The sequence below is a fragment of the Rutilus rutilus genome (genome assembly GCF_951802725.1).
Source record: "Rutilus rutilus genome assembly, chromosome: 22".
In the NCBI taxonomy this organism is placed as follows: domain Eukaryota; kingdom Metazoa; phylum Chordata; class Actinopteri; order Cypriniformes; family Leuciscidae; genus Rutilus; species Rutilus rutilus.
The window spans coordinates 32424734-32450663 of record NC_140227.1 but is presented as its reverse complement, the minus strand read 5'-3'; the positions used below and the strand labels follow the sequence as shown (position 1 = coordinate 32450663).

Sequence of the window (25930 nt, the reverse complement as noted above, 5' to 3'; positions counted from 1 at the left end):
ATTATGTCACACACACACGCTGAAAATGTCAAAAACGTTTAGCCTTTTATGTTCAAACTGGAGTCAAACCGGACGATGATGGAGAGACTCTAGAAGTGAAACATGTAGAAGCAACAGGACATTTCTGAACGGTTAGTTGATGAGTTTATGCAGCTGATGTGGAGTTAACGATCTTCTAGTCATTAATTAGCATATTCTGTCAAGATAATCTATAAATCGTGTTCCGGGGGCGGGGTTTATGTAAATTTGAGGGTTTGTGATGTCACTAACCCGTGGAGAAGCTCGTGTAGTCTCTACCAGCCGTTTGTTGTAGTCTTTAAAAAGCGATTTCTATAAAAGAAAATCTCTCCCTTTGCTCTGAACTTTGAGCGTTGTAACTTTGCAGATGTTGTTTATGATCAAACAGCAACATTACACACTAACTAAAGTTAGAAAAGTCAAATCATAATCAACCACTCCATTATTGTTTGCAACTCCTCTCCAAACTCCTCAGGAAGACAAACTCGGGCCGGCCTGGCGTTTGGGTCTTCGAGATCGGCACGTCTCCGTTGTTCAGCTCCATCGTGCCTGGCATGGTCACAGAGGTCACGGAGGTCACAGAGGTCACAGAGGTCACGGAGGTCACAGAGGTCACGGAGGTCACAGAGATCACAGAGCTTCCGTATGAAACGCTCACGTCCCGTCCGGATCCGATCTCCGAGTCCTCCACCCCTGACGAGCTCCAGTACCGTTACGTTCCCCCGCAGAACCCGCAGAGCCGGCAGAACCCGCAGGTTCTGATCATCGATGAAGACGAGCTCAGCGTCGAAGGTCAGGGGAAAGCTGTGGCTACACTGAGTAACTCTTATGTTTCATACATACGTATTAATCTATCTGTTTTTATTTCAGTGTTTTCCTATAACCACGAGACGTGCTCCAGCAACAAGCACAAGTGCTCCGCTTTCGCCGAATGCCGAGATTACGCCGACGGATACTGCTGTCACTGCAACCCTGGTTACTATGGCAACGGCAAGGATTGCGTCGCTGAAGGTGCATTGAAACAAAGCTGCAACCTTCCCGTGTCCGTGTAATAAGGGGGATAATGCACATCCAGCCGGTTGTTATCTCAGAATAAACCCCCTTCAGGTGTGTGTTTGTGTTTGTGTTTGTGTGTGTGTGAGTGTGTGTGTGTGTGTGTATGTGTGTGTGTTTGTGTGTGTGTGATGGGTAGGTTTAGGGGTCGGGTTAGTATAAGGGGACAGAATATAGTTTGTACAGTATAAAAACCATTACGCCTATGGAGAGTCCTCACAAAGATAGTAAACCAGAGGTGTGTGTGTGTATGTGTGTGTGTGTGTGTGTGTGTGTGTGTGTGTGTGTGTGTGTGTGTGTGTGTGTGTGTGTGTGTGATCTCAGAATAAACCCCTTCAGGCTGATGGAAGTCCTGATCCTGATCCCCCTGTCGGGTTTATTCTGAAATAAAGACCGGCTGGATCTACTTTATCCCTTACATATAAACTTCCATTCAGTACATAAACACCCATGAATCCCTGAATGATGGCGCTGTCATCCGAATCCACAGGGAAACCGCAGCGGATGAACGGGAAGCTGAACGGCAGGATCTTCGTGGGGGATTCTCCGTCTCCGGTGGAGTTCTCCAACAACGACCTGCACTCGTATGTGGTGGCGAACGACGGGCGAGCGTACATCGCGGTGAGCAGCGTCCCGGCTAGCGTGGGAGCGTCGCTGCAGCCGCTGCCGGCTCTGGGAGAGGCCATCGGATGGGCCTTCGCGCTCCAGCAGCCCGGACACCACAACGGCTTCAGCCTCATCGGTAGCACAGCGGGACACGCATCAGCGTTACACAGCCGGACACACTAAACTCTCAAACATTAAACAGCTAATGTTATTAACTATATTATTATTGAGATTAAGTTAATAATATTAACTGTAACATAAAATTTTACACAAAATTAATGAATTAAATAATGATAAATATAACTATAATGGTAAATATAACGATAACTATAAATATAACTAATGATAACTATAACGATAACTATAACACCAACTATAATGATAACTATAACGATAAATATAATAACTTTAACGGTTACTATTTCAATAACTATAACTATATAGATAACGATAAATATAAATATAATGATAACTATAACGATAACTTTAGCAATAAGAATAATTATACCTACAACAATAACTATAACAAATATAACTATAGCGATAACTTTAACAGTAACTATAACGATAAATATAACAATAATTATAACGTTAACTATATCAGCATTCACACCATCGCTCGATATCGTTCTGTTTATTATAAGTTGATGTCGTTTATGCAGTTAATGTCGTCTGTCACTTTAAATGCTAGCGCTCTTGAAGCAGGATGGATTCTGATTGGCTGTCAGTGTTTTTATCGTTCATCAGCTGGATAAAATAATTCCAATGATATCATTCCTCTGTGCCATTATCATTACAGTAGTGCCGTAGACTCTGCTATGATTATAGAATTAGAATTATTCTTAAATCTTTATAGTACTCTGTGTGAACGGGCCTTAATACTGAAATTATTCGGCAACATTATTATTATTTGTGACGTATAAACTGCTGTTCCTCATGTTCCTGCTTCTCCTTCTCTCTCTGCATGATATCAACTCTCAAGCCGTTCCTGTGAGATTGATCTGCAGTGGAAACACATGCTCAGGGTCAGAGGTCAGAGGTCACTGACCCGTCTCCTTCTCTCGTGTCCACAGGAGGAGTCTTCACTCGCCAGGCCGAGGTCACGTTCCTGCCCGGCAACGAGAAGCTAAGCATCATGCAGGAGTTCGGCGGCATCGACGAGCACGATCACCTGCTGGTCAACACACACCTGGACGGCCGGATCCCCGAGGTGCCGCCCGGAGCCACGGTCCAGATCCCAGCGTACAGCGAGGTCTACCAGCACTCCAGCAGCCGTGAGGGACCCGCATCTCTACACTCAACACACACATTATTCAGACACTAGATGTCAGTTTTGATATTTTTCACTAGTGTGTGCAGGACACTGTAGTTCATTTATGTAAGTGAGGAGAGCAAAATAAAGTAAACTGAGAAATATTATAGCCAAACATTCTTCACACAGTGACTACCAGTAAAATTGATAAAAATTTGGGATAAAAAATGTGTGAAGTTCACAACGTAATTTCGGTAGGAATGAACCCATCTAATCTTTCAATTAAAAGATGGATCCCCTCGCTCCGGCATCAGCTGTTCTGGTGTCCCTCCACCTCCCCCTCCCCACCTCCACCTCCACCTCCCCCTCCCCACCTCCACCTCCCCACCTCCACCTCCACCTCCCCAGCTCCACCTCCACCTCCCCAGCTCCACCTCCCCACCTCCACCTCCACCTCCCCAGCTCCACCTCCACCTCCACCTCCCCACCTCCACCTCCCCAGCTCCACCTCCACCTCCCCAGCTCCACCTCCCCACCTCCACCTCCCCACCTCCACCTCCCCAGCTCCACCTCCCCAGCTCCACCTCCACCTCCCCAGCTCCACCTCCACCTCCCCAGCTCCACCTCCAGCTCCACCTCCACCTCCCCAGCTCCACCTCCCCAGCTCCACCTCCACCTCCCCAGCTCAACCTCCCCAGCTCCACCTCCCCACCTCCACCTCCCCAGCTCCACCTCCACCTCCCCACCTCCACCTCCCCAGCTCCACCTCCCCAGCTCCACCTTCACCTCCCCAGCTCCACCTCCCCACCTCCACCTCCCCAGCTCCACCTCCACCTCCCCAGCTCCACCTCCCCAGCTCCACCTCCACCTCCCCCTCCCCAGCTCCACCTCCCACCTACCCAGCTCCACCTCCCCACCTCCACCTCCCCAGCTCTACCTCCACCTCCCCAGCTCCACCTCCCCACCTCCACCTCCCCAGCTCCACCTCCACCTCCCCAGCTCCACCTCCCCAGCTCCACCTCCACCTCCCCCTCCCCAGCTCCACCTCCCACCTACCCAGCTCCACCTCCCCACCTCCACCTCCCCAGCTCCCCAGCTCCACCTCCCCACCTCCACCTCCCCAGCTCCCCAGCTCCACCTCCCCAGCTCCAGCTCCCCAGCTCCCCAGCTCCACCTCCCCAGCTCCAAACCCTAACCCTAACTAACCCTAACTCCAAAAGTTTTGAAATCACGTGTACCCTAACGTTACCTGACCGAGAGAACAAATCCAGTCTTTCACTCTCTCTGTGTCCGCTGGAGTCTTTTGTGCGCGCGGATAAAATACATTCTAAAACACTAAAGTCTAAAACGACTTGATCTCCTAAAATAGTTAAATTAAAATATCAAATTATGTAAAGAAAACGCTTTACTATAGGAGGAACGCATTGCGTTCATATTCTGGGTTCATCTGCTTATCTGCACATAGTATGGTTTCTTAATAAAGTGTGTACTGTGTACTGTGTAAGTGCCTTTTAAGCGTTTTAAAAGCTTTTTTCACGTTAAGCATTTTAGAATGTCCTGTGGAAAACCAACTTGTTAACGCTGGCCGGCAGAAGTGCGATCATGGTTTTCCTGATGCTAAATCCAGCCTTGGAGAATATCCTTTCTGATGGTGTACATCCACACTTTAGATGTTCTTATCCCAGACATCGTTAAAGATTTAAATCCTTGCCGCCAAGACGCTCCTCTGTCGGTCACGGATTGAAAGTGAAACTTAAATCTGTCACGGGGTGTTTGGATTTATTCACGCATGTTAAAAAATATTTATTAAAAGCTTCTTTCTTTGCACATTTTTATATACAGCATTATCATAATAGGCTGAATATTAACGTATTGACAGAAAACCGGTAGTTCTATGTGAAATCAGACATTGAGCACCCTCATATAGCCAAAGTAGCATATCCTCGTTTCATAACACCTCTGCGAAGATTGGACCGTGAGATCGGTTGTCAAATCAGGCTCCTCCAATCCAAGCATCGAATCTTCGACTATTCGGGGTCACCCCTAGAAAGGGCCTTCACATTTGCCAAAAATAGAACTTTTTTGTTGTTATTTAAAAACAAACAAGCCCAGCCCAGGTGAGGAAAAATAGCGCAAAAGTAACGTAACGTATTACTTTCCATTAAAAGTAACTAAGTAACGCAATTAGTTACTTTTCAGGAAGTAACGGAATATTGTAATACATTACTTTTAAAACTAACTTTCCCCAACAACACTGTATATGAGTGCTGAATAAATGTCATTTATACCAGTAACAAACTCCTAATTCTCCTTGTCGATCAAAGGTTTCTACAGTAGATGCTCCTGAGTGATTTTGCTAACGAATGCCTGTATTGAGTTAAAGGAAGTTGTTTTCTAATGCCTGTATTTCTGTGTGATGTTCTCAGTGATCACGTCGTCGTCGCGGCGGGAATACAGCGTTAGCATGCCTGACGGTAGCGTGCGCACACACAGCTACCTGTGGACCCAGAGCCTGCGCTTCCAGAGCTGTCCACAGGGGGCGCTCTTGCTCACGGACCCCGGACGCCAGCAGCTCAGCGTCGACCAGATCTTCGTCATGTACGACTCCAGCAACCAGCTGATCCGCTTCGCCATGAGCAACAAGATCGGCTCCGTCCACAGTGAGCAAACTTCACACTTCACACTCTTCACACTGATGATTAAAGCACACCACAGCGCTTTAGGAATTTTATGACATATTTATATATTTTAAAATGTAATTTATTCCGGTGATCAAAGCTGAATTTTCAGCATCATTACTCCAGTCTTCAGTGTCACATGATCCTTCACAAATCCTCTGCTAAATGAATAAATGTAAATGTAGTAAATCTGTGTGTGAGTCGATCGCAGCTGCCAGTGAAGCTCGTGTGTGTGTGTTTATCTCAGTCTCCCGCTGATGTTTATCACTGTGTGTGTTCATGTGCTTCATGTAAGCGGATCCGAGTTAAAGCTCAAGAGCACGAACATCTGCCAGATCCGTGACGAGTCGGTATTTCAGTGTCGGTTTTTAGGTTTAGTTCAGGTTAAACTCTGACAGGCCCAGATGTGCTTCTTCAACACATCGTTTCAAAGCAGAAAATCCTGAGGTTAATGTTTAGAATATCTTAAAGTCCCCCTGTGGTGAAAATCCAGCGTTTAATGTTGTTTATGTGTGTATGTGGTGTTTTTAATATGCTTTAAGACAAAGCATGTGTAAGTTCATAAGTCGACACCATTGCTGAGTATTTCCTCCTTAAAACTGCAGTGAACCAAAGACAGTCTCAAACACACGCTTTGAAATCGCTGGTGTTTCTGACGTCACAAACTACCTTGTAACCAATCAGATCACACGTTGAGTGAGTGAGTGGAGGCGGGGCTCATTTGCATATTCATAGAACCGCGAATACTAAATGAGGCAAGGGTGTCGAGTTACATTCAAGATATTTTAAGGCATGAAGACATTCTTTTCAAGGTAAAAACTTTAAATATGCATTTTGGTGATGAAAGATGAGTTTTAAGGGATACAGTTATTGATACCGGGGGACTTTAATATCTTCATGCCTAGAGCTGGACGATAATATAGTCCAAGCTTGTATATGTATGTGTGTATAAAGTTATATATCTATAGCTTTACATGCCTGTACTGTATGCATGCGGATAAAGTTGGATAAATGTATGTATTCAACTTTATGTAGAGAGCTTTGTGATGATATAGTTACACTTTTGCAATGATATAAACAATCAAGCTGTTAAGATTAGTTATATTTTGGAGTTATTAATTCATTATGTGGTGATTTTGAGGATTGATTATGAAACAGTTTGATGTAGTGACGGCCATAGTTAAACGACGCACATAAAAAAGTATTTTTTGGTCGGTTTTCATTAATTCATGAGTTTTATGATTGTGTTATGATTCAGAAGCTCCTGATGTGGTGTAATATGTCCATGTGTTATGGTTTGTAAGTGCAGGCGTGTGTTTCAGGTGTGATCCCCGAGCAGAACCCGTGCTTCACCGGCAGACACGGCTGCGACACCAACGCTGTGTGTCGACCGGCTCTCGGGAAGGACTTCTCCTGCCGGTGCGCCTCGGGCTTCACCGGAGACGGCCGCGCGTGTTACGGTAAACCACTCGGTTTCACAGATCAAGTCGAGTCAGCTTCATTTATACTGCGCTTTATACAATAGTGTTTCAGAGCAGCTTTACAGAGATAACAGGAAAATAATGGCGTCACAGTCCGGCTTCAGTAAGTTCAGTGATGCTTCATTTTTGTTATAAAAATAATAAATAGTTCATTTATATACAGTATATAGCCGCTCTGGAGATATATATATATATATATATATATATATATTTATATATATATATATATATATTTATATATATATATAATTCATATATATAGCAGCTCAGTGTGTGTATCTTCTGACACCAGACACTGTTGTGTGTGAATGAACAGCCGGAGTGTGTTAAAGGGGTCATATAATGGTACATGCACTTTTACAAGTTGATTGTACTGAAGTGTGTGTTGGCAGTGCCTGTACACAACCATCATAAAATGATAAAAATCCATCCAGTTTTTTTTTTTTAAGTCTTCTTATATGTTTCCCCCGTCTCAAATCAAGCTGTGTGACGTCACAAGATCACACGCCCCTCCCACGATTGTTGATTGACAGCAGCGTTTCAACACAGACCCGCCCTCGCTCGTGAGCGAGCTGTCAATCATAGTCCGCCATTGTTGATACGCTGGAGCACTGTCTATGAGCAGAATGGCGTCTAAGCGAGTGTGGTGTTCTTGGGTGTAATAAGGAACACAGCATCATTTTGATGTTCCTAAATCCACTGAAGACGCAGTGGCTGAGTGTGTTTTCAAAGGGAATATTCCTCACGATCAACAGCAATGCTTTCATGTTTGTGACATTAAGTTAACCAACCATTCAGAAACGTCCTGATCGAGCCTTAATTGTCGAATTGGCCGTCATCTTGTTCCGGGTCCGACTCCGGTTCAAATTGATACGTGTCCTCAGAGACTCCCGCTGCCATTCTCCAAAATATACCCTCAACTGTTGTCAAGGCAACACTCCACGTGTGTGTCAAACGCCCACAGAACAGAGGGGCGGGGTCAGCAGAGCTCATTAGCATTTAAAGACACATGCACTTAAACGGCGTGCTGAAAACAGAGCTGATTTTGACCAGGTAAAATGAGTGTTTTCTTACAATACTAATGAGAATTTTTAATTAAAGTATATTACAAACTTTTCATTTAGACCCTAAAGAATCATATTAGCTTGTACAAAAATGGCATTATATGACCCCTTTAAGGGTTTCCTGTGAGAACGGTGTGTGTTAGCGGCCCCTAAGTTAATAACTAATGATCTTTACAACAGAAGTGAATCAATCAAAACTCTCTTTATCTGGACAATAACTTTATTCTAGAGCTGCTGTAAAGCCTAAACACTCTCTGTTACTGTAATCTCCTGTTATCACTGTAAAGCTGCTGAGAAACATCTATATTGTTAAAGCGCTGTATAAATGAAGGAGACTCGACTCGTATGTTTGTGTTATTAATAGGAAACATTCTGAGCTCCAACATCTGCGTTGAGTTACTGCCTCGTTCCTCTCAGCTCTGATAAATCAGATGTAGAAATTATATTACAGTTTAATTAGAGCTGAAAGAAGCCGCCGGTTCACAGACGGGACGAGGATCCAGTGCAAACACACACCGGAAGAGACTGTGCAGTGGAGAGCTCGTGTGACACACACACACACACACACACACACACACACAGAGGAAGAGACTGTGCAGTGGAGAACTCATGCGATGCTCAGGACTTACTGTAACACAAACACAAGATCTAAACCACTGCTTTACATTCACAAACCGCCACATATATCAGAGAACACACACACACACACACACTCACACACACACACACACACACTGATTTAGTGCTTCGTCTCAATGATCCGAACTCAGTTTACTGTCATCATTCACTCAACATTTACTTTATTAGGAGGTGAATTTCTCAGCAGCTTCTAGAACATGTTCATATTTCAGTGTGAAATCAAAAGAAAGGAGGAAAAATATTTTGCTTATATTTTAAATAAACATGTTCATTTGTGGAATATATAATATTATATTTCTGGAATTTAAAAAAATATATGAATTTTTTTATTAATTGTGTTTTTTCCTCTGCTGATTAGAGTGTGTGTTGTGTTGTGTTGTGTTGTGTTGTGTTGTGTTGTTGTGCAGATGTGGACGAGTGTTTCCTCTGCTGATTAGAGTGTGTGTTGTGTTGTTGTGTTGTTGTTCAGATGTGGACGAGTGTTTCCTCTGCTGATTAGAGTGTGTGTTGTGTTGTGTTGTGTTGTTGTGTTGTGTTGTGTTGTGTTGGGTTGTTGTGCAGATGTGGACGAGTGTTTCCTCTGCTGATTAGAGTGTGTGTTGTGTTGATGTGTTGTGTTGTGTTGTGTTGTTGTGTTGTTGTTCAGATGTGGACAAGTGTTTCCTCTGCTGATTAAAGTGTGTGGTGTGTTGTGTTGTGTTGTTGTGTTGTGTTGTTCTTCAGATGTGGATGAGTGTTTCCTCTGCTGATTAGAGTGTGTGTTGTGTTGTTGTGTTGTGTTGTTGTTCAGATGTGGACGAGTGTTTCCTCTGCTGATTAGAGTGTGTGTTGTGTTGTGTTGTGTTGTGTTGTGTTGTGTTGTTGTTCAGATGTGGACGAGTGTTTCCTCTGCTGATTAGAGTGTGTGTTGTGTTTTGTTGTGTTGTGTTGTTGTTCAGATGTGGACGAGTGTTTCCTCTGCTGATTAGAGTGTGTGTTGTGTTGTGTTGTGTTGTTGTTCAGATGTGGACGAGTGTTTCCTCTGCTGATTAGAGTGTGTGTTGTGTTGTGTTGTGTTGTTGTTCAGATGTGGACGAGTGTTTCCTCTGCTGATTAGAGTGTGTGTTGTGTTGTTGTGTTGTTGTTCAGATGTGCACGAGTGTTTCCTCTGCTGATTAAAGTGTGTGTTGTGTTGTTGTGTTGTTGTTCAGATGTGGACGAGTGTTTCCTCTGCTGATTAGAGTGTGTGTTGTGTTGTTGTGTTGTTGTGTTGTTGTTCAGATGTGGACGAGTGTTTCCTCTGCTGATTAGAGTGTGTGTTGTGTTGTTGTGTTGTTGTTCAGATGTGGACGAGTGTTTCCTCTGCTGATTAGAGTGTGTGTTGTGTTGTGTTGTGTTGTTGTTCAGATGTGGACGAGTGTTTCCTCTGCTGATTAGAGTGTGTGTTGTGTTGTGTTGTGTTGTTGTTCAGATGTGGACGAGTGTTTCCTCTGCTGATTAGAGTGTGTGTTGTGTTGTGTTGTGTTGTTGTTCAGATGTGGACGAGTGTTTCCTCTGCTGATTAGAGTGTGTGTTGTGTTGTGTTGTGTTGTTGTTCAGATGTGGACGAGTGTTTCCTCTGCTGATTAAAGTGTGTGTTGTGTTGTTGTGTTGTTGTTCAGATGTGGACGAGTGTTTCCTCTGCTGATTAGAGTGTGTGTTGTGTTGTTGTGTTGTTGTTCAGATGTGCACGAGTGTTTCCTCTGCTGATTAGAGTGTGTGTTGTGTTGTTGTTCAGATGTGGACGAGTGTTTCCTCTGCTGATTAGAGTGTGTGTTGTGTTGTGTTGTTGTGTTGTTGTTCAGATGTGCACGAGTGTTTCCTCTGCTGATTAAAGTGTGTGTTGTGTTGTTGTGTTGTTGTTCAGATGTGGACGAGTGTTTCCTCTGCTGATTAGAGTGTGTGTTGTGTTGTTGTGTTGTTGTTCAGATGTGGACGAGTGTTTCCTCTGCTGATTAGAGTGTGTGTTGTGTTGTGTTGTGTTGTTGTTCAGATGTGGACGAGTGTTTCCTCTGCTGATTAGAGTGTGTGTTGTGTTGTTGTGTTGTTGTTCAGATGTGGACGAGTGTTTCCTCTGCTGATTAAAGTGTGTGTTGTGTTGTTGTGTTGTTGTTCAGATGTGCACGAGTGTTTCCTCTGCTGATTAGAGTGTGTGTTGTGTTGTTGTGTTGTTGTTCAGATGTGGACGAGTGTTTCCTCTGCTGATTAGAGTGTGTGTTGTGTTGTTGTGTTGTTGTTCAGATGTGCACGAGTGTTTCCTCTGCTGATTAGAGTGTGTGTTGTGTTGTTGTGTTGTTGTTCAGATGTGGACGAGTGTTTCCTCTGCTGATTAGAGTGTGTGTTGTGTTGTTGTGTTGTTGTTCAGATGTGGACGAGTGTTTCCTCTGCTGATTAAAGTGTGTGTTGTGTTGTTGTGTTGTTGTTCAGATGTGCACGAGTGTTTCCTCTGCTGATTAGAGTGTGTGTTGTGTTGTTGTTCAGATGTGGACGAGTGTTTCCTCTGCTGATTAGAGTGTGTGTTGTGTTGTTGTGTTGTTGTTCAGATGTGGACGAGTGTTTCCTCTGCTGATTAAAGTGTGTGTTGTGTTGTTGTGTTGTTGTTCAGATGTGCACGAGTGTTTCCTCTGCTGATTAGAGTGTGTGTTGTGTTGTTGTGTTGTTGTTCAGATGTGGACGAGTGTTTCCTCTGCTGATTAGAGTGTGTGTTGTGTTGTTGTGTTGTTGTTCAGATGTGGACGAGTGTTTCCTCTGCTGATTAAAGTGTGTGTTGTGTTGTTGTGTTGTTGTTCAGATGTGCACGAGTGTTTCCTCTGCTGATTAGAGTGTGTGTTGTGTTGTTGTGTTGTTGTTCAGATGTGCACGAGTGTTTCCTCTGTTGATTAGAGTGTGTGTTGTGTTGTTGTGTTGTTGTTCAGATGTGGACGAGTGTTTCCTCTGCTGATTAGAGTGTGTGTTGTGTTGTTGTGTTGTTGTTCAGATGTGGACGAGTGTTCAGAGAGCGCTCAGATCTGCGGCTCCTTCAGCGTCTGCATCAACCAGCCGGGAAGCTTCCGCTGCGAGTGTGTGAACGGCTTTCAGTTCTCCAGCGACGGGCGTACATGTGTCGGTGAGATATACTCGAGTGTGTGTGTGTGTGTGTGTGTGTGTGTGTGTGTGTGTCTGTGATCCTTTGCTGTGTGTGTGTGATTCTCTGCTGTGTGTGTGTGTGTGTGTGTGTGTGTGTGTGTGTGTGTGTGTGTGTGTGTGTGTGTGTGTGTGTGTGTGAACGGCTTTCAGTTCTCCATCGACGGGCGTACATGTGTCGGTGAGATATACTCGAGTGTGTGTGTGTGTGTGTGTGTGTGTGTGTGTGTGTGTGTGTGTGTGTGTGTGTGTGAGAGAGAGTGTGTGTGAGAGAGAGAGAGTGCCCTTGTTTATATTACATTGTGGGCACCAGCCAGCGGTCCCCACTTTTCAAAAGGCTTATAAATCACACAGGATGAGTAGTTTTGAGAAAGTAAAAATGCAGAATGTTTCCTGTGATGGGCAGGTTTAGGGGTAGGGTTAGTGTGTGTGTGTGTGTGTGTGTGTGTGTGTGTGTGTGTGTGTGTGTGTGTGTGTGTGTGTGTGTGTGTGTGTGATTCTCTGCTGTGTGTGTGTGTGTGTGTGTGTGTGTGTGTGTGTGTGTGTGTGTGTGATGGGTAGGTTTAGGGGTAGGGTTAGTGTGTGTGTGTGTGTGTGTGTGTGTGTGTGTGTGTGTGTGTGTGTGTGTGTGTGTGTGTGTGTGTGTGTGTGTGTGTGTGTGTGTGTGTGTGATTCTCTGCTGTGTGTGTGTGTGTGTGTGTGTGTGTGTGTGTGTGTGTGTGTGTGTGTGTGTGTGTGCGTGCGTGTGTGTGTGTGTGTGTGTGTGTGTGTGTGTGTGTGTGTGTGTGTGTGTGTGTGATTCTCTGCTATGTGTGTGTGATTCTCTGCTGTGTGTGTGTGCAGCAGTGGAGCGTCCCGTGGATCACTGTCAGAGAGGAACGCACGACTGCGATGTTCCCGAACGCTCCCGATGCAGTTTCACCAGAGACTCGTCTTACGTCTGCTCCTGTCGGCCGGGCTTCACTGGAGACGGACGCGTGTGTCATGGTAACACACACACACACACACACACACACACATACACAGTCACACACACACACACACACACACACACACACACACACACACACACACAGTCACACACACACACACACACACACAGTCACACACACACACATACACAGTCACACACACACACACACACACACACACACACACACACACACACACACAGTCACACACACACCCACACCCAGGTCTATAAATCATACTTTTATAACATCCAGGTTTTCCAGTAATGTGAGAATCCTGGTTCAGGAACACGAGACTCTCAGCAGAGACAGGAAGTGATGTCACCTGACAGGAAGTGCTGTTAGCTGTGTGTCTGAGACACGCTTCATGAACACGCCAGATATGCATTCCTTCATATAGAGTCCACACACACACACACACACATCTGTACATCGACTCTCTCTCTCTCTCTCTGCAGATGTGGACGAGTGCCAGCCGGGCCGTTGCCATGGCGATGCCATCTGCTCCAACACCCCGGGCTCCTTCACCTGCCAGTGTCTGCCAGGTTTCCATGGCGACGGCTTCAGATGCACACCTGGTGCTGGTAGGAGGAGTTCAGCTTCAGTCCGCATGTCATTAACCATGACAAAAATGTTCATTACTTCAAATAAATAAAAATTATAATTAGTTTTTTCAAATTAAAATAAATATTGAAAATGATAAAATAATAAATAAAATAATAAAAGTTAAAAATATAAAAAATTAAAAATAAACATAAACATATCTAAAGGTTTCTCTCTCATCCGTCTCAGTGTTTTATTTACTGTACAGATCATCACTGACAGACATATCGCTCTTATGATTATTAATAGATCATATCAGATTCATCTCACTAAATCATGTGCAGGTTATACTGAAACACACACACACACACACACACACACACACACACACACATATATACTGTATATCCTGTGTGTGTTCAGAAGTTTGAGGTCAGTAAGATTTGTTAAAGTTTCTATGACTAAATGTGTGAAGACAGAATGGAAGTTTATTTACTCTATTAGTAAAAAGTTTTGTACGTTCTTTAATGTTTCTGAAAGAGTCTCTTCTGCTCATCAAAGCTGCGTTTATTTGATCAAAAATACAGTAAAACATAAAATTCTAATGTAAATTATTCTAATGTAAATCAGCTGTTTTCTATGTGAATATACAGTAAAGTGTAATTTATTCCTGTGATCAAAGCTGAATGTTCAGCATCATCACTCCAGTCTTCAGTGTCACATGATCCTTCACAAATCACTCTAATATGATGATCTGATGCTCAAGAAACATTTATGATTATTATCAGTGTTGAAAACAGTTGATCATTTTAATAGTCCTAAATAGGCTTTATTTTCTCATTAGAAGAGTTCTGCTCCTCTGTGTCCAGCGCTCGGGTTCTGCTCCTCTGTGTCCAGCGCTCGGGTTCTGCTCCTCTGTGTCCAGCGCTCGGGTTCTGCTCCTCTGCGTCCAGCGCTCGGGTTCTGCTCCTCTGTGTCCAGCGCTCGGGTTCTGCTCCTCTGCGTCCAGCGCTCGGGTTCTGCTCTTCTGAGTCCAGCGCTCGGGTTCTGCTCTTCTGCGTCCAGCGCTCGGGTTCTGCTCCTCTGAGTCCAGCGCTCGGGTTCTGCTCTTCTGAGTCCAGCGCTCGGGTTCTGCTCTTCTGCGTCCAGCGCTCGGGTTCTGCTCTTCTGCGTCCAGCGCTCGGGTTCTGCTCCTCTGAGTCCAGCGCTCGGGTTCTGCTCTTCTGAGTCCAGCGCTCGGGTTCTGCTCTTCTGCGTCCAGCGCTCGGGTTCTGCTCTTCTGCGTCCAGCGCTCGGGTTCTGCTCTTCTGCGTCCAGCGCTCGGGTTCTGCTCCTCTGAGTCCAGCGCTCGGGTTCTGCTCCTCTGCGTCCAGCGCTCGGGTTCTGCTCTTCTGCGTCCAGCGCTCGGGTTCTGCTCTTCTGCGTCCAGCGCTCGGGTTCTGCTCCTCTGAGTCCAGCGTTCGGGTTCTGCTCTTCTGAGTCCAGCGCTCGGGTTCTGCTCTTCTGCGTCCAGCGCTCGGGTTCTGCTCTTCTGCGTCCAGCGCTCGGGTTCTGCTCTTCTGCGTCCAGCGCTCGGGTTCTGCTCCTCTGAGTCCAGCGCTCGGGTTCTGCTCTTCTGCGTCCAGCGCTCGGGTTCTGCTCTTCTGCGTCCAGCGCTCGGGTTCTGCTCCTCTGAGTCCAGCGCTCGGGTTCTGCTCTTCTGCGTCCAGCGCTCGGGTTCTGCTCTTCTGCGTCCAGCGCTCGGGTTCTGCTCTTCTGAGTCCAGCGCTCGGGTTCTGCTCTTCTGCGTCCAGCGCTCGGGTTCTGCTCTTCTGCGTCCAGCGCTCGGGTTCTGCTCCTCTGCGTCCAGCGCTCGGGTTCTGCTCTTCTGCGTCCAGCGCTCGGGTTCTGCTCCTCTGCGTCCAGCGCTCGGGTTCTGCTCCTCTGCGTCCAGCGCTCGGGTTCTGCTCTTCTGCGTCCAGCGCTCGGGTTCTGCTCTTCTGCGTCCAGCGCTCGGGTTCTGCTCTTCTGCGTCCAGCGCTCGGGTTCTGCTCTTCTGAGTCCAGCGCTCGGGTTCTGCTCTTCTGCGTCCAGCGCTCGGGTTCTGCTCTTCTGCGTCCAGCGCTCGGGTTCTGCTCTTCTGCGTCCAGCGCTCGGGTTCTGCTCCTCTGAGTCCAGCGCTCGGGTTCTGCTCTTCTGCGTCCAGCGCTCGGGTTCTGCTCTTCTGCGTCCAGCGCTCGGGTTCTGCTCTTCTGCGTCCAGCGCTCGGGTTCTGCTCTTCTGCGTCCAGCGCTCGGGTTCTGCTCTTCTGCGTCCAGCGCTCGGGTTCTGCTCTTCTGCGTCCAGCGCTCGGGTTCTGCTCTTCTGCGTCCAGCGCTCGGGTTCTGCTCTTCTGCGTCCAGCGCTCGGGTTCTGCTCTTCTGCGTCCAGCGCTCGGGTTACATTTACATTTAGTCATTTAGCAGACGCTTTTACCCAAAGCGACTTACAAATCAGGACTAAATTAAGCGAGTCATCATGAAGAGGCAAAAAACAACACCAACGCAAGAAGTGTTCAGAATACGAAGTTCAGGCATTATTCAGAGTAGCATAAGCATGATAAGTGGGGTTTTAAGGGAAAGGGTTTTTAAAAAAAAATTTTTTATGAGTTTAGGTGCTCACGGAAGAGATGGGTTTTCAGCTGTTTTTTGAATGTTGTCAGGGATTCAGCATTCCGGATGAGGGTGGGGAGAGTGTTCCACCAGCATGGAACTGTGAATGAGAATGATCTGGAAAGTGATTTTGTGGCTCTCTGTGATGGAACCACGAGACGTCGCTTGTTGATTGATCGTAGGCGTCTGGTGGGGATGTAGACTCGTAGGAGTGAGTGAAAGTAGGAGGGAGCTGAGCCTGTGATAGATCTGTAAGCAAGCGTCAATGCCTTGAACTTGATGCGAGCAGCGAGAGGTAGCCAGTGCAGAGAGATTAACAGAGGAGTGACGTGGGCCCTCTTGGGCTCGTTGAAGACAAGACGAGCTGCAGCATTCTGGATCATCTGAAGAGGTTTGGTAGCACATGCTGGAAGTCCGGCCAGAAGAGCATTGCAGTAGTCAAGCCTAGAGATGACCAGGGCCTGGACGAGGAGTTGTGTTGCATGGTCAGTTAGGAAAGGCCTGATCTTCCTGATGTTGTGCAGCGCAAACCTGCATGATCGATCGATCGGGTTCTGCTCTTCTGTGTCCAGTGCTCGGCTTCTGCTCTTCTGCGTCCAGCGCTCGGGTTCTGCTCTTCCGTCATAATTTGAGGGCAGATGTTGTGTGTCTGACGCCGTGATAATTACAGCGTCTGTTCCTCGAGTGTTCTTCTGTCATCACATGACCTCCTCGCTCACATCTGCACACCTATTGGCTGATCAGTCGCTGTACTGGAGTCGCAGCGTTAAAGCTCAATCCCTGATCCGAGCCGCAGGAAAAGCACTGAAAATGCACAGCGGCAAAAACAGCTGGACGTGCAGAAGTTAAAACTACATTAGAGTTCTTCGCACGAAAGCTTGGCTAATATTATAAGCGAACCTTAGTAAAAAAATTAAAAAGATAAATATATGATTGGAGGATTGTGTGTGTTTGGATGATGTGCATTCAGTGCTTGACAGTATTTTTAAGGTCTTTTTAGGATTTTGAAGAAAAAATCCTTTTGTCAAGATACAATGATTAAAATAATTAAATCTAAAATGAAAATAATTTGCCATGAATTAAATACAGAACAACAAATTCTGCTGTGGAAATTACGGAAGAGGATTAGGGCCAAGCAATAACAAAAAAATAAAACCATCTCAAGATTAAAGTCATTATAATGCGAGATTAAATTTTGAGAAAAAAAGTCGAAATACAATCTTGAGAATAAACTCATTACATTTCGAGAATAAAGTCTTTCTCGAAACACAACGACTTTATTCTCGAAATTTAATACGTTTATTCTCAACATTTTATTTAGACTTTTTTCTCGAAATTTAACGACTTTTTTCTCCAAACACAATGACTTTATTCTCGAAATGTAATGAGTTTATTCTCACGATTACTTCGACTTCTTTTCTAGAAATTTAACAAGTTTTTTCTCGAAACACAACGACATTATTCTCGAAATTTAATGAGTTTATTCTCACGATTACTGCGACTTTTTTTCTAGAAATTTAAGAATTTTTTTCTCCAAACACAACGACTTTATTCTCGAAATGTAATGAGTTTCTCAACATTTTATTTAAACTTTTTTTCTCCAAATTTAACGAGTTTAATCTCGCATTATAATGACTTTGATCTCGAGATGGTTTTATTTTTTTGTTATTGCTTGGCCCCAATCCTCTTCCGTATGCATCAGATATTATTATTATTTTTTTTTATTAAAATAAATATAAAAATGTAAAAATAATAAATACAAATAATTGATAAACAAAATTAATGAATCATTCACTGTAAGACCAGAAACATATATTAGGAGTCCGTTTGGATTTGAGTTTGCCTTTAAAGTAACAACAAATGAAACCGCTTCCTGTTCTCAGAGCCACATGTGTGAGTGTTTACGCTGATCACACGCATCATCTGGACCAGATGTCCCCAGATCCACCTCCTAAAGGCCCCGGGCCCCAAAACCCAGACAGGCAGAACCGGCCGCGTCTCGCACAGAACAGGGAAATGCAGCAGTGTGTCACATGATCAGAGAGAGCAGTGTGTGTGTGTGTGTGTTGCAGACGGCGAGCTGACGGTGTGTGAGCGGCACCGAGCAGCAGTGCTGGAGTCGGACTCTTCATCCACGGGTCAGCCGGGTCAGTACGTGCCCTCCTGCGACGGGTCCGGGGCCTACGACCCGCTCCAGTGCCACGCCAGCCTCGGCCAGTGCTGGTGTGTGGACCCGTACGGCCAGGAGATCCGCGGATCCAGAACACAACCGGGCCACACACCCATGTGTAAGAGCCCAGAACACACACATCACTGCATAATCTGAATTTAATCACTGATATTGAATTCACTTTGGTTCAGATTAACCCATACTGTAAAGACCATAGACTGGAAATAAATATGGCCGTAGTGTGCGTGACGTCACTCGTTGGTTCTGAAGAGAGTTTCTGAAGCCCAAAGTGGGCGGAGCCGGCTGTCGCCATCTTGGCAGCGTCACTCCCGGATAAACGGAAATGAGCAGAGGCGGATTAGCTGAGGTGACGTGGCGCTAACAGACAGCAGACAAACGGCTAGCAGTGACATCAGTGGCAATCCACCTGTCACTCAAGTGGCCACGCCCTTAATTATGCAAAACTTTAAGGCTTAATATAATTTAAACGGAAGAGATGTAAAAAAATTCACCCCCCTCACAGTCGTCATGAAGGACAAAATTAGTTATAGACCAAAACCACTTTTTGCCCCAGACTGTAAACATGTTTTTTTCGGCTGTAAAGTTGGGAATATTAACATGAGGGATTATGGGATTGAGTCTCTTCTGCAGCCGGTCTCTAGTGGCCAGTGGATGAACTGCAGTTTAAGACACTTCAGTGTTGGATTGAAGAGAGAGACGGGAAGGTGCAGCTCGGTAAAGACCCACGTATTTAAGCCCCTCCCTCTTCCCATAGGCATTGAACACAATGTGGCTCCGCCCCTCATTGGCCCCACCCCCAGGTCTGACATCATCCCTCTTACTCCCGGAGCAAACATCTTATTCGCCCAGACTGGCCGGATCGAGCTCCTCCCATTGGACGGCGGTCACATGAGCAGAGCTGAGGCCCGAACGCTGCTGCACGTACCCGTGAGTCACACACACACACACACACACACACACTCACACTCACACACACGCACAGTATCAGAGCGAAGTACTGAAAATAAAGATGCACAGATTATTTTACATGCAAAACCTTTGACAGACAGACATGATCTTCTTCCTCAGTGTTTCTGTCTTGTTTTCCAGCACAAACATCTGAAGCTTCTTAAATCAAGATGCATTTACTGGAGAAGCAAAATTACTGAAGATATTATATATACAGTTGCAATCAAAATTATTCAACCCCATTGCAAATCAGGTTTATTGGCAACATGTACAGACTTTCAGCTGTTAGCAGTGAACAAATCAAACAGAAGTGATTGAAACAGCTCAACACAACAAGTGTTTCTAGAGGTTTCCCCAAATTTGACTGAAAATGCAACTTTTAATGACTTCTGCAGTCTCAGAATTATTCACCCCCTTCATGGCAGCATCTTTAGCACTCAGTAGAACAACGTTTGCTGTTCTGAGCTTCTGTAGACAAGATGTAGAGCCAGACCAGCTTCTGTGTCTGAGGGATCTGAGCCCGTTCCTCATGAGCAATGCCTCCAGTTCAGGAATATTCTGGCTGGACTCTGAGGAATGCTTGGGATCATTGTCCTGTTGAAGGTCCGAGCTCCATCTTCCTCACTGACGGCATGATGTTTTCTCCCAGGATCTCCTGACATATCAGTGACTCCATCTCTCCTTCCTCACGCTGCAGATTCCCAGAGCCGGAGGATATACATCAGCCGCAGAGCATCACGAGCTCCTCACGCTGAACTAGTTCTTCACAGCTGATGCTTCATTCTTCTTCCTCGCTTCATTCTCAGAATCCTAAAACATCTGTGGCTTATTCATAAGATTTTGAGCAAACTGGAGCCGACTGTTCTTGTGCGTTGGGTCAGCAATGGTGTAGTCCTGGAGTTCTGGTGCGTTGGGTCAGCAGTGGTGTAGTCCTGGAGTTCTGGTGCGTTGGGTCAGCAGTGGTGTAGTCCTGGAGTTCTGGTGCGTTGGGTCAGCAGTGGTGTAGTCCTGGAGTTCTGGTGCGTTGGGTCAGCAGTGGTGTAGTCCTGGAGTTCTGGTGCGTTGGGTCAGCAGTGGTGTAGTCCTGGAGTTCTTGTGCGTTGGGTCAGCAGTGGTGTAGTCCTGGAGTTCTTGTGCGTTGGGTCAGCAGTGGTGTAGTCCTGGAGTTCTGGTGCGTTGGGTCAGCAGTGGTGTAGTCCTGGAGTTCTGGTGCGTTGGGTCATCAGTGGTGTAGTCCTGGAGTTCTGGTGCGTTGGGTCATCAGTGGTGTAGTCCTGGAGTTCTGGTGCGTTGGGTCAGCAGTGGTGTAGTCCTGGAGTTCTGGTGCGTTGGGTCAGCAGTGGTGTAGTCCTGGAGTTCTGGTGCGTTGGGTCAGCAGTGGTGTAGTCCTGGAGTTCTGGTGCGTTGGGTCATTGGGTCAGCAGTGGTGTAGTCCTGGAGTTCTTGTGCGTTGGGTCAGCAGTGGTGTAGTCCTGGAGTTCTTGTGCGTTGGGTCAGCAGTGGTGTAGTCCTGGAGTTCTGGTGCGTTGGAGTTCTGGTGCGTTGGGTCAGCAGTGGTGTAGTCCTGGAGTTCTGGTGCGTTGGGTCAGCAGTGGTGTAGTCCTGGAGTTCTGGTGCGTTGGGTCATCAGTGGTGTAGTCCTGGAGTTCTGGTGCGTTGGGTCAGCAGTGGTGTAGTCCTGGAGTTCTGGTGCGTTGGGTCAGCAGTGGTGTAGTCCTGGAGTTCTGGTGCGTTGGGTCAGCAGTGGTGTAGTCCTGGAGTTCTGGTGCGTTGGGTCAGCAGTGGTGTAGTCCTGGAGTTCTTGTGCGTTGGGTCAGCAGTGGTGTAGTCCTGGAGTTCTTGTGCGTTGGGTCAGCAGTGGTGTAGTCCTGGAGTTCTTGTGCGTTGGGTCAGCAGTGGTGTAGTCCTGGAGTTCTGGTGCGTTGGAGTTCTGGTGCGTTGGGTCAGCAGTGGTGTAGTCCTGGAGTTCTGGTGCGTTGGGTCAGCAGTGGTGTAGTCCTGGAGTTCTGGTGCGTTGGGTCAGCAGTGGTGTAGTCCTGGAGTTCTGGTGCGTTGGGTCAGCAGTGGTGTAGTCCTGGAGTTCTGGTGCGTTGGGTCAGCAGTTGTGTAGTCCTGGAGTTCTGGTGCGTTGGGTCAGCAGTGGTGTAGTCCTGGAGTTCTGGTGCGTTCAGTACGAGCTTTACTGTGCAGCTGAAACCCCAGAGTCTGTGGCCATCAAGTCTTGCTGTGGGTCTGCAGTCGCTCCACGGTTATAAGAACTGTTGATCGCTTCCGTCTTCTGCCCGTCCAGAGAGTGTAACCACTGTAAACTCTGCTTCCAGCGGTGTCTCTAGAAACATTTAGTGCCTTCGCTCTTTCTGTCTCCTGTTCCTGATTGTGAAGGGCGATGAAATCTTCTCTTTTACATTTTTGGACCATTCTTTTGACTTTGCCATATTTCTAACTTGTCTAACAGTCAAACGTGACACTCATCAAACCTGTCCAGTTCAGATGTGTCATGTGTTCTAGCTCTAGCTCACCTGGTGCAGCTAATGAAGCCCTTGATTAATGAGACGACCCCTGTTCTGCAGATCTGGGCTGTTCTGAGGGATTATATTCAGGTCTGAGACTGCAGAAGTCATTAGAAGTTGCATTTTCAGTTGAATTTGGGGAAACCTCTAGAAACACTTGTTGTGTTGAGCTGTTTCAATCACTTCTGTTTGATTTGTTCATCGCTAACGGCTGAAAGTCTGTACATTTTGCCAATAAACCTGATTTGCAATGGGGGTTGAATCATTTCGATTGCAACTGTATATACAGTATATATATAATATCTGACAATGAAGTCAGAAAAATTATCTTAATTCTAAGGGAAAACGGGATTATTTTTCTGACTTTCACAGATATTTGTTTTTGTTTTCAGCACAAACAAAAGATTGTCTGAAAACAGTTTTTGGGCGGTAAACAGTGGTGTAAATTCCAGCGAACTGACCGCACTCTTGAGTAATCCTCACGGCATGATTTATGACAGGGAAACTCCTACAGAATCATCCGTGTGTCGCTCCAGTCCATCATCCTCACCGCAGGACTTCAGCAAATCTGACGCGTGTTTCAGAGAGGCTTGTTAGTCAATCTGGCCCTTCATATCTTCATATACTGTAATGTTTCTCCTCCAGGAAATGTTTCTTGATTTAAAAACGCTCAGATATTCGGAAGCGAGTGAAGTGTATTGTGTTAGGGTCAGAGGTCAGAGGTCAGAACGACACATTCCAGCCGCAGAAACTCATAAACACCAGATGATCGTGTCGAGTGTGTGGGATTCTGCATCTGGAACGTCGCCTGTTTGTTTTCCTTTTTCTTTATTTTTTCATTACTTTTATGAACTTGTTTATTCTTCTCTTCATATTTTGCTCCATTATAACCCATTTTTCACCATGAAGAGCTTTAGTACCGGGCAATTATAAATGATGATTCTGACGTTCCTGTGTGTGTGTGTGTGTGTGTGTGTGTGTGTTCAGGGCAGAGTGGTGATCGCTGTGGCGTTCGACTGTGTGGATCAGATGATCTACTGGTCTGACATCACTCAACCGTCCATCAGTCGAGCCGAGATGAAGGGCGGCCAGACCAGCGTCATCATCAGCAGAGGTGCTTTACAGTCCTCATGTCACATGATCTGACAGACCCCTGTCCGTCCTCCTGAGATTCCAAGCTAATATTTCACATTTCATTTGAATGTTCACAGTTAACATGCAGGCAAACAAATACAATATTTAATCACTTTTTAGTAAGCATTTTATCTGCTTTTATTTTTAAATGATTCATATATTTTATTTGACAATTTTATGATTTTATCATTTTTTTGTCTTATTTTGATTCGTTTTTATTCATATCTTAACTGTACAACTTTGGTTTAACACATTTCTTTGTGTTTTATTTAGATTTTTATTAAATTACTTATTTTAATTATAATTTTTTAATGTGATATTTTTTAGCAAGTGTTTTATTTAGGTTTTTAAAAAATATTTATCTTTTTTTTTTTTATGATTTTTAGTTAGTGTTTTATTTAGAATTTTGTATTTTAAAAATTATATATTTTAACCGCATTATTATGATTTAATAAATTTTTTGTGTTTTATTTAGATTTCTTAAAAGATTTATTTAAATTATAATTTTTATTGTAATCATTTTTAGAAAGTGTTTTATTTTTATTTATAAATAAAAAAAAATTAGAACGTTTTATTTTTATTTTTTAAATGACATTTTAACTGCATTATTATGATTTAATACATTTTTTGTTTTATTTTTAATTTGTAAAAAAATATATTTTAATCATTTTTAGTAAGTGTTTTATTTAGATTTTTTATAAAAAAAAAATTATATACTTTAACTGTGCATTATTATGATTTAATTCATTTTTAAAGGGTTTTATTTTGATGTTTTAAAAAGATTTATTTAAATTATACAGTTTAAAAAAAAATTTGGGGTGTTTTATTTTAATTTTAAAAATGATTTATTTTTATAATACATTTAATTTAATTTTTAAATTAGTTTTTATTTCAGGATGATTCATTCATTTTATTTTTCATGATTTCTCAGTCATATTTGATCTCGTCCACAGGAACCCTGCGCTCGCCGAACAGATATGAATGTGCTGATATGATGTCGCTCAGATGTTTATGATTATCGTGTGTGTGTGTGTGTGTGTGTGTGTGTGTGTGTGTGTGAGCAGATCTGGGCAGTCCTGAAGGAATCGCCATCGATCACATGTCTAGAAACATGTTCTGGACCGACTCGGGTCTGGACCGCATCGAGGTGTCCCGGTTAGACGGCAGTCAGCGCCGCGTGCTCTTCGACAGTGACCTCATCAACCCTCGGCCAATCATCGCTGACCCCACCCACGGGTGCGTGTGAGCTCACAGATGTGTGTGTGTGTGTGTGATGAACTCGCGCTGACTCTGCCCCGTCCTGCAGACACCTGTACTGGGCCGACTGGGACCGGGACGGGCCGAAGATCGAGCGCTCCAGTCTGGACGGGTCCGGCAGAACGGTTCTGGTGCAGGACGGGCTCTCGCTGCCCAACGGACTGACCTTTGACCCCTGGACCCGGCAGCTCTGCTGGGCCGATGCAGGTCAGACTCCTTTAATCTGACATTTTTATCATTTAATTATTTTTTAGCAAGTGGCTTATTTTTATAGATTTTTTCAAATATATATTAATTATTTATTTTTGTCTGGCATTTTTATGATTGAATTATTTTTAAGTGAGTGTCTTATATTGACTGTTTTCATTTTAAAATGAGTAAGTGTTGTATTTGATCCGCAGCTCAGCGTTAGATTGTAAATCCAGTGTTATTACAGCTGTGTTTCTCAGATGAATCGTTGAATCTCGTGTGTGTGTGTGTGTGTGTGTGTGTGTGTGTGTGTGTGTGTGTGTGTGTGTGTGTGTGTGTTTCAGGCACTCGTCGAGTGGAGTGTGTGGACCCGGTCTCTGGTCTCCGGAAGAAACTGACCGAAGGGATTCAGTATCCGTTCGCCATGGTGTCCTACGGCACGAAGCTTTACTACACCGACTGGAGAAGGTTCACTCACTCACAAACGACTCCTATGAACCAGTTCTTTTCATGAATCGCTCAAAAACACTCAAACGAATCACTGAGAGTTCACTGAATCAACCGTTAGCCTCTGTGCTCTTCACCTGGCGCTCAAACATCACCAAAACTTTTATTTCAATGAAATAAATGTAATATATATTAGTTTGACAACAGTTTTTTATTTAATATTTTTAATTTAAATTTTTTTTTTTATAGTACTAAATTATATTTTTGCTGTATTTATAATCTATTTATTCTCTTTTTGAGCATAGACCTGAAAATTACATCTCCATCTTAAACCGTGGTAAATCTAGAGCGCTTTAGAGCGACAGACTGAAGTTTGATCTCTGGGCAGATTATTGCTGAAGAGGAAAAAGTTTTAAAATATGAATGTAAAAAAAGTTACAGAATTTTATGTTTATTGTTTTGAAAAATGTGCAAAAATAATATTTTCGAATTTTTATATGAAATATATATTTTCAAAAACATGTTTTACTATAAAACGGAGAAAATCAAAGCCATAAATCTAAACAAGTTGTGTTCCAAATGTGAGGTTGATATCTCATAAAAGGTCTTTCAGTGAGATGTTGTTCGGCTGCAGTACCAAACGCTTCCACTAGAGGAAACTCGTCTCCCGCTCATTTCCAATGCGTGACCTCTGACCGCGAGGAGCTCAAGTGTGACTGTTGTTTTCAGGACCATTTAACCTGTTCATATCATGTCCATGAGTTCTTTCGTGTTCACACAGCAAGTGCCAAAAGCTTTACCAAGTTTCGTACCATTCCGATGAAGAACAAAAAAAAATATATATATATATATTTATTTTTCCAGTCAGAAATGCGCGACGAGCAGCAGACGAGCAGCAGACGGCCACACATGGACGCTCACAAGAGTGTTATTGTCATAAATGTGAAGTATTTGAGTAATTCTGATTATGATTCAGTGCTGATGTTTTGTCGCTAGGGAAGCGGTGGTTGCTATGGAGCGTCATGATGGGATGGAGGTGGAGGAGTTTCTTCCTCAGAGACGCTCACGCACATACGGCATCACCGTCACTTACCCACAATGCCCTGCAGGTCTGAGCTCAGATTGTTCTCATGATAAGAGCCTGATGACATCAGGACTGTGAGTCACATGACTGTGGT

The 25930-nt window shown here is 44.7% G+C and overlaps 1 protein-coding gene across 2 annotated transcripts in view; it reads left to right on the top strand.

The window, feature by feature from the left end:
- Positions 1-25930, top strand: part of LOC311281844 (nidogen-1-like) — a 34639-nt gene that overhangs the window by 7773 nt on the left and 936 nt on the right. The window contains exons 4-19 of one of the 2 annotated variants that reach the window (XM_084395172.1): positions 494-810; positions 889-1029; positions 1562-1813; positions 2751-2951; positions 5356-5589; positions 6930-7067; positions 11787-11915; positions 12779-12919; positions 13362-13487; positions 18149-18364; positions 19022-19194; positions 22713-22839; positions 23924-24095; positions 24166-24323; positions 24650-24773; positions 25749-25861. In XM_084395172.1, coding sequence (XP_084251298.1) covers positions 494-810; positions 889-1029; positions 1562-1813; positions 2751-2951; positions 5356-5589; positions 6930-7067; positions 11787-11915; positions 12779-12919; positions 13362-13487; positions 18149-18364; positions 19022-19194; positions 22713-22839; positions 23924-24095; positions 24166-24323; positions 24650-24773; positions 25749-25861 — 2762 coding nt within the window. Of the gene's footprint in view, positions 1-493; positions 811-888; positions 1030-1561; positions 1814-2750; positions 2952-5355; positions 5590-6929; positions 7068-11786; positions 11916-12775; positions 12920-13361; positions 13488-18148; positions 18365-19021; positions 19195-22712; positions 22840-23923; positions 24096-24165; positions 24324-24649; positions 24774-25748; positions 25862-25930 lie in introns of both variants that reach the window. The other variant, XM_084395171.1, reaches the window with a different exon arrangement.